This window comes from Sus scrofa, chromosome 1 (assembly GCF_000003025.6).
Source record: "Sus scrofa isolate TJ Tabasco breed Duroc chromosome 1, Sscrofa11.1, whole genome shotgun sequence".
NCBI lineage: Eukaryota > Metazoa > Chordata > Mammalia > Artiodactyla > Suidae > Sus > Sus scrofa.
This window is the reverse complement of record NC_010443.5, coordinates 213,583,380-213,597,719: the sequence shown is the minus strand read 5'-3', so window position 1 is coordinate 213,597,719 and position 14,340 is coordinate 213,583,380. Positions and strand designations below refer to the sequence as shown.

Genomic DNA, 14,340 nt, shown 5'->3' with positions numbered 1-14,340 from the left:
GGGTTCAGTCCCTGCCCTTGCTCAGTGGGTTAATGATCCGGCGTTGCCCTGAGCTGTGGTGTAGGTTGCAGATGCAGCTCGGACCCCGCGTTGCAGTGGCTCTGGCATAGGCTGGAGACTACAGCTCCGATTAGACCCCTAGCCTGGGAACCTCCATATGCTGCGGGAGTGGCCCAAGAAATAGCAAAAAGACAAAAAAAAAAAAAAAAAAAAAAAAAAAAAGAGAGAGAGAGAGAGAAAAGATAACAAACATGTCATACTTTGGATTTAAAAAAAAAAAAAAAGTCCCTCTACACACAATAAAATACTTTGAAGTATACACATTTGTTGATTGTATGACATATTCTTAACCTTACTAGGTAGGTTCAGCTCTGTTGGGAGCAATTAATTCAGAAAGCTACAGAAAATTCCACATTGGGACTAAAGGATCAGTAAAATAGCTAGAATATTTTCTTGCTGAAGACAGCTGGATGCTGCTAATTGAGCTACTTTAAAGGGAGGGGAGGAACAAGGAGGGAATAGCAATGTTTTTACTTTGCCACACCTCAGTAAAGTCAGAGCAAAGGAAAACAAGGAAGGCATTGATAAGCATGGAAAATGAGCTGGCTTTCTTCCTACTCTCCTCAATAAGCACGTCTATTCTCACTAGCCTGAAGGAACCAGCACACTTTTCGGTGTTCAGGTGACAACTAAACTAAAAGGAGTCTAACCAGAGAACTGGATTAAGCATTGGTTTACCTTTTCTTTTTAAAATAGCTTTATAGGAATACGACTCATACAACCTACTGATCAACCACTTAAAGTGACCAATTCAATGGTATTTAGTATGTTTATACTCAATTAGTATCATTATCCCAATCTAATTTTAGAACATTTTCATCATCCCAAGAGCAATTTACCTTTTAAATGATGATTCAATGGACTGTGACCTAAACACGTACATTCAAACATCCACACATACATCATACATACCCAAACACTCATAATTTAAAATAAAAACTAAAGGACATATTTAATAAGCTGTGAATGTTCTCAGTGTGAAATGGCCCTGTCTGCTGGGAGGAATTTGCCTGTATATTATTCCAGAAATGACCTCAGTCAAACCACTACAGAAAACTGGTTGGCCTGGCATGAGGAAGGGCTACTCCTGGTGCTCAAAGAGAAGTCACACTTGACTGTTTCCTGAGGCCACAGCTCTACCACGTGTAGTTGCATTCAAGGAACAAGCAGAATCATTCTGAGTGTTCCAGACACAGAAATGAAAAGCAATAAGATCCATGCACATATCTAGGCTTTGAAAATAATAGCAGGAACCTGCGAGGCACTTTAAATTGGCAATGGCAAAGACTGTAATTTTCTGCTAAAGGGATATTATCACCATTTCTCAACCTTGGCTTGAACCAACACTCATGAGAGCTCTCCTACTTAATGCAACATCACACCAGCACTGTGTGATGGTGTTCCACAGAGATTATAGTCCTGACTCCTTGGCTCTTCGGAGTTAATCATTTCAAAAAGCAATGAGTTGAACACATTAAGTTAAGTAGTACACTTGAGTGGCTCCTTCCCACTCCCCACCTGCATTTGTAACCCTCTTCCTCAAAAGAGAACAAAATTAAAAAAATTTTCAAAGTTCTCAAATGGCTCTGACAAGCTATTAAATTTTAAAATATGACTTCTGATTCCTTGTATGAAGAAAAAGTATAGTTACATAAGAAGAAAAAAACTATGGCTGTATGGACTAACCAAAGAGTAGGAAAACAAACCAGTGACCCAGGTGACAGAAGCCTAAGAAATATCACCTTTATATGATAGTGAAGAAATCAAATTTTTCTTCAGTACTACATATATCCTGATTTTTTTTCAGTGTTTTAAGAGAAGGTAATGGCACAACCTAATGGATTGAAATCTAGATCCTACTTTATCAGTTGTTCTTTAAATATTCTTAGTGGTGAAAATTCTATCTCCAACTCTACCATGTGCTTTCACGTACCACATATATCCCCCAGGCAATTAATAAGAGATGTCCTTTCTTCTTTTAAAATGTGCCTCAAGGAGTTCCCATCGTGGTGCAATGGAAATGAATCCGACTAGGAATCATAAGGCTGTGGGTTCGATCCTTGGCCTTGCTCAGTGGGTTAAGGATCCAGCCATTCCTGTGACCTGTGGTGTAGGTTGCAGACACTGCTCGGATCTGGCATTGCTGTGGTTCTGGCTAGGCCAGCAGCTATAGCTCCGATTGGACCCCTAGCCTGGAAACTTCCATATGCCATGGGTGCGGCCCTAAAAAGCCAAAATAAATAAAATCAAATGTGCTTCAAAAAGTATGGCTGATTTTTCCTCTTTCACCAGGAATGCTCAGGTTACACAGGCTGTTCAACAAGGCCAAATGCATGGGTTAAAGAGAAAATATCCTAAAGCAAGGCTGAGTAGACAAGGGCAAAACTAAACAAAATTAATCTGGCAAAGAAGCCTGTCCCTCTCTGTAGGGGGATAGGCCGAGGAAGAAAGAACAGGTTCTTTCTCAGGTTACATCTTGAGGTTGAGAACTGGTATCATGTAAATATATAACATGGTAAATAATCGAACTAACAATCGCTAATTTGGCCTTTGTTATTTCTTGTCTAAGACTCCAATGGACAGGAGATTTGCTGACAGAGCAGAAGAGGGAGATGGAGAAGGGGAGGAATACAGGAAGGGGTAGGTGATGATCATCTGTAGTCTGGACTGTTTTTAAAACATAATTTTTTATTTTAAAAGTACTTGTTCCTAAACGTTTGACATCCGTCTGCCACTTTCCACCAGAGAATTAAGCAAAAGCAAAGCTACTTGGTAGAAGATTATGTTTACTTATCTGGAAGGATAACTTCATGGATATATGAATATTATAACTGGGATCTGATACTGAAGTGAATTCCCTGGGTCTTCATATGTTTTTGCCAAAAATTAACAACTGTAAAACAACTGACTTTCTCACTCTAGCCAAAACAGAAAAATAAAGCCATATGCCTGATTTTCTTAATAAAACTAAATTTAGATTTCAACCTTAAAATAGAATTTGACAAACAGCTTTAAAATAACACAAACGTCTTTCATTGGGGTCTTATCCCAGTTAATTATTTGCTGGCATTGTATTAGAAATTCCTTGGCTTCACCTTAAACTAACACTCCCAAGTGCTAATTAGGAGACTATATACATTACTAACCAGAGAATGTGCTTAAAACATCTATGTTCCATATGTATCCTATTATTAACAGTATTCCTTTTACTCCTGGACAGCTCTCTACAGAAAACAGAGCCCCTATTTGAACAAAGAAATTGGCTGCTATTGAGGAAATACTTGTCGAAATGCAATTAATAAATAGGGGCCAACATGACACCAGGATCCTTGTCCTTGAAACATCCTTAACATGAATCAAATTTCATATCACTGAAATAGCCAGTGGAGGGAAATGTTAATGACAGCAGATGTTACACATTTTAATAACACTAGGGGACTCCCAGAGAGAATGGCCACCTCTCACATGAGCTGAACCACTACCAAACATGTTGGTGAGTGCAAGCCCAAGACATGCCTTGTTCCACCACTGTCTCTTCCAAAAAGGCCAAAGGACAGATGGGAAAAGAGACATATGTAAACAAGGTAGACCTAACGATTTCCTAATTACGAAGGAGATGGTGAGCTTCACATTAATCGGCAAGCCGATTGACCACAATCTCGGTTTCCTAAATTGAGTCCAATAATCCAAATTTTGTGGGTCTGTACACCACCAAATTCTCCTTACACTCGCACACACTTCATCCCGCCACAAAGTTGTCAGTTCTGCTTGATGTGTTTGAATACCGTCCTCCACGACAGCTGTCGGAAACAGTACATTAGAACAGCTGCTGTGACAGCTACAAGGGCTTGGAAGTTTAATTGGGCTCAATGTGACATTGTGCATTTTTCTAAACATAGAAATATCCCCCAAACTCAAGAAATTTCTAATGGGTCTAAGCAATGTTTACTCATGGGCATCACCCACTGGTTAATCTTGGTTTGAGTTATATCACTCATAATATCTTTACCACTGGGCTGGTAAGAGTATTAAAATAAAGAAAAGGCAAAACAGTAGAAGCAGTTAGATGCACAAGAAAAAGGGCATTAAGAGAGAGGAAATGGTAAGGAAGTCACATCAATAATCTCTTTGAAAAGCTGGCTGGTAGCCAAGGAGGATCCCACAGTGTCTCAGGATTTACTTCCAGAGGAAACATATTCAGAGGCCCTGAGCACGGTGCCAACTGCTAACAAAACCGCTCATTATGGTCACAGCCCCCTAGAGAAGAGGAGAATGGCTTACTCTCAGCATCCACGCGGAGGAAGAAGGCAAGGAGCAGCAGCAGTGGCCTGGCTACGTGCACCATCCTGCAGCTTGGCACCAGCATGCTCTGGCAGCTTGTAATCACTGCCCCCGGAGCCGCAGAGAGTCGGTCCGATCTGAAATTTCAGCTGTAGCACTTTCAGAGCCTATAAGGGGAGAGGTAGAGAAAAGAAAAGGGAGAAAACACAAAGACACTTAGATTCCTCACTCTCTTCCCCTTATTCCATCACAACCACCAGGAGAAACACAACCCACTGTAAATACACCATAAATTATAATCATGATGCCTTTGTTCTAGGAAGCAAACAACTTAGTTTGTAAAATGGAACAGCCCTGGTTGATCTTATTCCCACATTCAGGCCACTCAAAAGCCAACTACTTTGAATTGCATTCTCTTCTTGTGTCACCTTTTGGGCAATGCTCTATGAGAAAAAACTGTCACTTCTTATGACACATTACATGAATACATCAGTGGAAGAAAGCACATTGATGTTATAAGTAAGATTTAAGAGAAGCTCTACTGTGCAGCAAAAAAGTCTCTTATTGGCAGAATAATGGAAGTTGCTTTCTCAGCATCAGGTGAAATGACAGTACTAATTCAACTTTGCCAGCTAAACAGGAGAGGTTAGAATTTTTTATACCAGCACATTTGGCGTCTTCCCTAAAGACACATCACATTTAAGTCTAGTTTGGCTTCAATAAGTCAAAACAATAGCTAGCATGAGCCACTCTGATTTAACAGGATTTTATATGCCTCTTGGGCAAAGGCTTAGTTTTCTCAATCTTCTATAAAAAATCAATAAGCCACAGACTGTTTTTAGAGAGCCTACTGGGTGTAAGACATCCGAATTGCTACTTAGCACATCTAAATGTTACCAGATACAAAAAAATGAGTCAGATTCCATCCTCTGTGACTTTCCCATTTAGTAGGGAAAATAAGATAGGTACATCGGATGACTAGTACAAGTTAATAAGTGATTAGTGCCAGGAAGGAAAGCCAAATAATGACATAAAAGATAGGATTAAGAATGACATCATGGAAAAAGCAGTGTCTCCAACTGGGCCTTGGAGTATAGGCAGTTTTACTAAAAAGAAAGAAAAGCATTCCAGGAATTCTATGCAAAGCAGGGCAGTGAAAGAGGAACATTGGCTAAGGCAAATTGCCCGGTTGGCCTGGAACAGAGCTTCCCAAACATCTACAGGCATCAGATCCACTTGGAAAGCTAATTACTGGGCACCCACCACACACATACACACACACTGAGTTTCGTGATTCAGTGGTCTGTGGTAGGATCCAAGAATTTGCATTTCTAACAAGTTTCTGGGTGATGTTGATGCAGCTGGTCCAGGGTTCATAATGGGACTACTGGGTTGGTATCTTGGATCCATTAGGAAACCAAAAGAAGATGGGTGGCAAAAGAAAATGGTTCAGGTTGAAAAGTCAACAAGCCATCAAGAGTCTTGGATGCCAATCTAAGTTAACAAGGAGTTTTTTCAGCAAATCACAAAGGGAGCTGTTTAATGTTTTGGAGCAGAATAACATGGAACTAGGCTTTGAGATTTTTTTTTTTTTCTCTTTGCTATTTCTTGGGCAGCTCCCGCAGCATATGGAGGTTCCCAGGCTAGGGGTCTAATCGGAGCTGTAGCCCCCGGCCTACGCCAGAGCCACAGCAACACAGGATCCAAGCCGTGTCTGCAACCTACACCACAGCTCACGGCAACGCAGAATCGTTAACCCACTGAGCAGGGGCAGGGACTGAACCTGCAACCTCATGGTTCCTAGTCGGTTTTGTTAACCACTGCGCCACGACGGGAACTCCGGCTTTGAGAATATTAACTGACAGTGGAATGTGGGATTATTTAGAGAACACTATTATCAAGAGTTTCAGGTAAGAAGTCACACAAACCATAAGAGTGATGGTGGTCCTGGTGGAATGGAAAAGAATAGAAGTGGTAACTGGCGCCAAGCAACAATCTGAAGTATGGCTCTTCAAGTGCTAAAAAATTCTTCCTACAGAATCTTAAAATAAATCTAGCACATCTTATACAGAGTAGGCTCTTAATAAAGAGAGGGCATATTTAATGTTATCACTTCCTCTCTCATCCTGAGAACTTGAGAATGACAATCAGAATTTATTTGCCAATGAAAGGTGTACCTTTAACTTTTGCATATTGGGATATAGGAAATACATGCATGGGATATATGAAACACAAACAAAATTCATGACACAAAATACCAGAGATGTCCAGAAAGAACCTAAAAACTTAAAATAACATGTACTTTTAAAAGTATTATAATGCAGATACTGTAGTATCTTTTCTAAAACTGAGCATGCAAATAAAAACTTTAAAATATATATTTTCTTTTTCATTACTATGCATGAATGGCTTGAATGCAAGAAAGATAAAACTAAAAGGAAGGAGGGGAAAATCATTCTAATTACTATTCCACTAGATAGCTTTTTTTTTTTCTTTAACAGATTGGTGGGTGGCATGAAGAAGCAAATTGTACATTGAAATGCATCTACTTGAAACCAAAAGCTAGCCAGCTGCTCCAAATCAGCTATTGTTATCAACCTCATCTGGAAAACAACTTATCAAGCCATTCACAGCTACCACACATTAAAATTCTCAAAACTTCATAGAAGAGGTGCTAAAGGAATCAGCTCTTCCTCACGCCCCCTCTCACCACTTCCATCCTCCTGCCAGCATTTCAAATGACAGCCAAGTCCAGGAGACATCAGTCCTGTCAGACTCAATTTGTGTCTGTGCAAGCGTATCAGAGCCAACTGCTACATGATGGCTCAGTGCAGTCACAGAGATGGAGATGTATGAAATGCTCTCTCAGGAAAGAGGTGATCTGGCTTTTCCCCTTCTCAACTGAAATGTCACAAGAAGACTAAATTCTTCCAAATGGACCTACAAATGTCACCTCTGGACTTGGAACGGTGATAGGATCTACAAATGAATGAAGGTGTGAACACACCAATTTTATAATTAAAGGGGCTATGCCCTGGGCCAAGATTTGACCAGAGATCAGAGGTATGAAGGCAAAACCCATTTTAGATGTTCATTACAGCCAATCTCCACTCTGTATCTTCTTCTTCTTATTATTATTTGGCTTTTTAGGGCAGCACCTGCAGCATATGGAAGTTCGCAGGCTAAGGGCCGAATCGGAGCTACAGCTGCTGATCTACACCACAGCCACAGCAACACCAGATCCAAGCCACGTCTGCAACCTACACCACAGCTCATGGCAATGCCAGATCCTTAACCCATTGAGTAAGGCCAGGGATCAAATCTGAGTCTTCACGGATACTAGTCGGGTTTCTTACCACTGAGCCACAACAGGAAATCGCACTCTCTATCTTGTTTACTACATAGAAATGTTGCCAAAAGGAAAACAGCTGGCTTGGGTATCAGTAAGGTGGAGTTTGAATTTTGGAACAAAAATGGGCAATATTTTTAAGGAAATATTTTCAGTGAAAATAATGAGGATAAATGAATGTAACAAGTAGTTTCCATTAGCCTAAAGAAAGGGTAGCCAAGCATTCTGCAATGAAAAGGGCAAGAAAGGGGATCTGGGAAATACTACAAGTACCATGATTTAGCTTACATCACAAATTATTCTGCATTTGTTTAAGAGCCCTCAGCAGAGGCTAATTCTGAGATTTTTATATACCTGGCCCTTTATGTCTTTTATTAACTGAGATGGGCAGATAAAACTGAACCATCTAGATGAGTTTAAAATAAAATTTTTTAAAATATTAACTGGTTTCTTATTGCTTATAGCACAAAGATGTTAACAATAACTTTGTTGATTTCCAACTGGCTCAGAGCCCACCATCTTTATTTGTGTATATGTGTGGTTAGAGAAACTCACAGCTCAAAGGGCCGGTGTCTGCAATGTAATTTGAAATGGAACATCAAAAAGTAAATCTGCCCTAAGTCTTAACAAATCACTGCTTCAAAGAAATCTCATAAGCCGACACCTACCCAACTCTTTATCTTTAACATTGAAACCCTTTTTTGTAATACATATATTTATATTGAAACCGATAATAAATGCTGAAGGATTTTTTTCAGCTTTCTGAATTGTGTTTCTGTATATTACGTTAACATAACGGGCGGGGGGGGAGACAGGCAAAATAGAGCTTTTCTTTAAAAAAAAAAAAAAAACCTACAAGCCCCTCAGAGTAGTGAGTGACTGTAGGTTTTTGGTAGGAAATGTGCAAAATGAGCATTAGTTATCTTGCCATACCAGGCAGCATGGAGGCTTTGAGGAACTACCAGGTTATAAGCAAAAGGAGGAACCAAGGTGATGCAGCTCCCATCAGCCAAATGAGGGAAAATCCGAGTGGCAAAATGAAGAATAACTACAATGAACTGAAACATACCATATCATATAACATATCAAACATATCAAATCCATAAGTTTTTAATCCTAAAAATTATTTTCAAATGTTACATTGGTTAATCTAGGAGAAAGTTAAAGAACAAAATCATTATTCTGAAAAGAGGGAGAAAAGGGAAAGAATTAAGTTTAAAAAAAAAAAACTCGATAAGAGCTTAGAAAAAATACTGCTTTCATCAGACACTAGATATTGTTTACCCCAAAACATTTTGCTTCTTTCTGTCTTAAAACTACCCTATACTTTCAATACTAGACATCTTAGAAGCAATAATACAGTAATGATATTTAACCCGAGTATATACCCATTAAATTCGGGGATGGTGTGGTAAGGAGGAAATCCCTAAATGCTGCGACTTCTTTTTAATCTACCTCCAAAATCAATCGGGTCTCTATAAATGGACAAGAATGTACTTCCAATCATTCAGGAGAAAAAAAAAAAAAAGTACAGAAGATGTGCTACCAGGTAACTGCCACGTGTAAAAGAGTCTTACAAGAGCAGAACTGCCCTGGCTGAATCTGGAATGGGGGAGGGAGCCAGGGCAGACAGCAAGCCTGGGAGAGACTTTTGAGGGCATCCTGTGAGCTCCCCGTGCCCTCAGTGTACAGTTATAACACAAGGACACAGAAAGAAAAAACAAAAATCAACATTCACCATTTCACTTATTCATGAGAATTATCCAAGAGAAGATAGTCCCCTAAATATTTTATCATGGTCTAAGATAAGAATCATCTGGTACTAGCCAAACTTTCCGCAGGAGAGAAATATGCTTTACCTGCACTGACTAATAACTGTCCACCCTAAACCTAGCAGCTGCAACTGGGAAGTAAACATTTTACTGTATTTAAAATTAAATAGTCCCATGTGACTAGTGGCTGCCCCACTGGACAGCACAGACTATAGCTTCATTTTTCTTTTTCTTTTTTGTCTTTTTTGCCATTTCTTGGGCTGCTCCCTTGGCATGTGGAGGTTCCCAGCCTAGGGGTCTAATCGGAGCTGTAGCCACAGCAACGCGGGATCCAAGCCGCGTCTGTGACCTACACCACCACTCACAGCAACGCCAGATCGTTAGCCCACTGAGCAAGGGCAGGGATCGAACCCGCAACCTCATGGTTCCTAGTTGGATTCGTTAACCACTGCACCACGACAGGAACTCCTATAGCTTCATTTTTCAACAGCACTGAATAGCATAGCTAGAACAAAGCCAAGGTCTTCAAGGTTGTAAACTGAGACAATGAACTGGGAATCCTGACCCCCTGTAGTCCTTGCTTCCCAACAGTTAGACTCTAAGGATTCACTGTGTTAAGTAAGGAAACCCACTTAACCTCTGGGTCACTCATTTCCCCATCCCTGCACCTCACCCTGACAAAAACCACTTCATTTTTTCAAACTTCTTCAAAGAATGTGATGGATCAATAAGTGGTCAAGTATATGACTGGACAATGGGCCAAATACAAACATTGTGATTAAAAGGAAAAATGATTATCTCATATTCTAGCTAGAAGAGTTCCATCTCCGACTACTGCAAAGTCCCTGTTTGGGATATAATAGAAATGTAGCCCTGACAGCAAAGACACTTCACCTCTTATAGGTGGCAAAGGCAAGGATACTTCTACATGTTCATTTGAAGTCATGTGTATGATGTTTAGGAGATGGCCACAATTAATGAGTATCCATGAGGAATATGGAAAACACATTCTTAAATACATGCCGCACCAAAAACCTCATTTCAATTATGGAAAAGAGTTCTGAGAAAAAGAATGGCAATAGAAAAATGTTATTAAATTAAATCGTGAAAAATAACTTCATATCCAATATATCTCTGCATAAAATACTTGAATATAAAGAATATAAGGAATTAATTTTATGAAATAAACTAAATACTCCCTTAAATTATACTCTTTTACATAACAGCATATCATGTCAGAACTCTATTTTGCCCTAAAAATATTTTTATGACAATAAATTGGGGGAAAAAAAATCAAGAGGGAGTTTGTGAGAGAGCACATATAAATACATAGTAATAACTCAATCATCTCATTTTTGGCTTAGGCTAAAACTTAGTTCAAAGACACCAGGTGATTCTAAGCACACAATAATTCTTTGGTGACATCAACTGGATTATACAAATAACTGAAAAGGAAAACAATGCCTATCAATATGGATACATTAGACTACTCATATGTTTAGTTCTGATACAGAGAGAGAAAAGCGAATGGTCTGGGTAAGATAAGATAATTCACTTTTCCAATTACTATTGATAGCATCTCTATAAGATTTCAAATAACTGTACATCTGAGGTACACATAAATATCACTTACTTTCAGAAATGGCAAAAGACATTATTAACTTTGAGCATTTCTTTATCCTTCAAAAATAAAAATGAGGTTATGCCTTGAGAAATGAACAGATAGAGCGGGGTGGGGGGGAACAAACTTATCTCCCTGCCTACCTATATTTTCCTTACAAAAAGAACTATAATTCTGATTTGAAAAGTAGGATAGCTTTAGAAAAAGCAACTAATTTCTTTAAATGATTATTGCATGTGGTAACTGCTATCCAGTTATATACAACCATATCATTCCTAAGTCATTACTCCTGATTTTCATTATCTTAAAAATCAAAAGGATGTCTTTTTTTAACGCATGTAATTTTTGTATAAAATAAATTTTGCTTTTAAAATACATTGTGAATAATCAAGTTTTAGTTATTATTATGTTCATTTTATTTGTATTATTTACATCAATACATAAAAGAAATCTAGCAATACATGACAATATTTTATTTACTAAGCAAAGTACATTTTAGAATTCATTTTTTGGAGAACTTACCTCTCCATTTATCCTTAATTACTTTAGTCCTTAATATTATTTGAAAAACAAAGTAAAGTGTCTTTTAATAATAGTACTTAATAGTTTTCAAATACTTCATTACTGGAGCTCAAAAGAAGCAGATTTTTGTCTATTCACAGGTGTTACATTTGTAACTCCATCTTTAGAGTGATCAGGGCTCTGAACTAGTGGATCTCAACTGAAAACAGTCTTGCCCATTACCCAGGGGAGACATTTTTTGTTGTTACAATATAAGGGGAGTGCTAATAGTATCTAAATGTAGAGCCAAGGGACCCTGTTAAATATCCTACAGCGCCCAAGACCGCCCTCCACAACCAAGACTTTTCTGGACCAAAATGTCAACAGTGCCAAGGTTGGGAAATAATATCCGACAAGAGTTCATTACTGTCGAAGAATATTTTTAAACTTAAAAAAAAATGGGAATTTTCAAAGCCTGTTTCTAGTATATTGTTTTCTAAATTCATCAGTTCTAGGTGTTTCCCTGCAATTTAAGTACATAAATTCACAATGGATTTAAATTTCTGGGCATGGCAGTCAAAACACTATGGATGGATGGCTCCCAAATTTCCTTTTTTGTCCTAAGGTAGAACTGAAGTTGGCTTGCTTTATGGGAAGGTCAGTTCACAGGCTTAGGTGACATAAATATTGTCACCAATTAAAAGAATAATCTGCTAAATGGGGCAGAGACTTCACTGACGTCTGTCAGTGAATAGATATGGTTCCCATCCTTCATGATTGCAGCTCAGCTCTTCTCTGAGGGAACAGTCCCAGGACTGAAATCTTCAGTTCCAAGGAATGTTCTTTCAAATCACTGCCAGCAACAGAGACAGAAAGCAGAACTGTGAGAGGCCATCACGAATGGCTGGGGAATGTGTAATGAAAGCATCTTTTCTTCATTTTCCCGATACTGTCCTCACGACTAATCCTATCTCTCTCTGAAAATCTGTGAACACCACACATAATAGAGGAGTTAAGCTCTGTGAGGAGAAACCAAATAAATGATTATTAACCAAAAAGAAACATAACCTAAGAAAGGTTACAGGAGAGAGATATTAAACACAGATATTCAATATACACTTTCCTCCTCTCACCCAGCACATTTATTTTCTCAGCTACACTGAATTCTTCTTTATTATGTGTGCCTCCTTCATATCTACACTTCTCCTTGAATGAAGCCAAAGATTGATAAAAATCAGAAAAATTACAGATCTTCTTTGGCAACCCCCTCTTTTATCAGACAGGGAATGAAGTAAAAATACATAATGGAATTAATAATCTTGGGATACATATCTGGTGAGTCTCAGGAAAGGAGCCCCAACTGACTTTCCTTCTTATACAGGACTCTGCTTCTTACATCTCTGACATAGTGTCATGGAGAAATACAGCTTAGTGAGGCCATGATGAATTCTAAAAAGAACAACATAAAGTTCTCCTTGATTGGCAGAGAAACAGTCTAAGGATTGGCCCAAATGAAAGGGGAAGAAAACCTTAAAAACTGGGTATAGGAAGGAAGGCTGAAAGAATCTCACTAAATGAAAGTATTTCAGAGTCTTTGTCCTCAATGGATAAATAATCCACAAATGAAATTCTAGCCCATAAGTCAAAGATTCTCCAAACAATATATCTTTAATCCAGTAACCCATTATTATGTACTTGAGTATCTTAAATAGTTTATAAGTGTGGGCTCAGAAGTAGTAATGATTAACCAGAAATAGATTTTTGAAGTTCTCGCATGGAAATAATTGAATTAATAACATGCAAACACATGTTCATACCACCCCGAAGCACATTTATTTTATATATTATCATCAAGTTCTTTTTTTCACAGAGTTCTTTTTTCTTTCATTTAAATTTTAGCAAAAATACAAGTGGAAGACTAATTGGGAATAGGTAGGACTGCGTTAGATCTTGAATTCACAGAGATATACAGGACAGTTATCCAGGTGGAAAGATGCCAGCTGGAGTGTACTTTATTATAAAGTTGCTGAGGGCAACACGGCCATATTGAAAGAAGAAATGAAGACACACAATGGTTATTTTTCAATAGCAGTGGCATTATAAAGTTCTTTGATAATAAAGTAAGAAAATTTCCTGCAGCAATAAAAGCACCACGAATTTCCCATACCAAGATGTGTTGGTCTAGCAATGAAAAAAAATATTTTTCCCATGGTCACTCTTCCAGAAAATACATTCGAGACCTCCAGAAAAGGTCTTTATAAAATACTATCATTTTTACTATACATCTATAAAATACTTAAAACAAAACACACAGTGCAGAGATTAAAAAAAAAAAAAAAGGAATTTAAAGTCATTAAAGGCCTACTTGCAAATGAGGTGTAGTAACTTTCTAAATACCAAACTTCCAAGATACAGAGTGTAATCATATTTGAATGATCCATGTAACTTAAAGAAAAGGAAAGGCCAAATAATAATATCAACCAAACTTTTCTGCTGGATCTAGGCATCATCCTAGAGCCTTCTGAAACAGAGATTTGTATACTTCTAAATCGAGAAGCACCCAGGCACTACCATGAGTAGGTGCAAGCATGGGCTGGGGTTGGCAGATGGTCAAGGACAGTAGGGGTGCTGGGGGGGAGGGGGTGACCCCTAACTATTATTTCCTGGAGGGTCAAGTCCCAAATTAAAATGTGATAATTACAGGAATTTTTCTACCTTTTGTGGTATGCCCAATGATGTTTCCATCACAAACTGAA

At 38.4% G+C, this 14,340-nt stretch overlaps 1 protein-coding gene across 14 annotated transcripts in view; it reads right to left on the bottom strand.

The window, feature by feature from the left end:
• Nucleotides 1-14,340, bottom strand: part of PTPRD (protein tyrosine phosphatase, receptor type D) — a 2,180,605-nt gene that overhangs the window by 415,294 nt on the left and 1,750,971 nt on the right. For all 14 annotated transcript variants that reach the window (XM_021074366.1, XM_021074373.1, XM_021074310.1 and 11 more), the window contains one exon: nucleotides 4,342-4,508. In XM_021074366.1, the coding sequence (XP_020930025.1) occupies nucleotides 4,342-4,426 (85 nt within the window). In that variant the 5' untranslated portion in view covers nucleotides 4,427-4,508. The remainder of the gene's footprint in view (nucleotides 1-4,341; nucleotides 4,509-14,340) is intronic.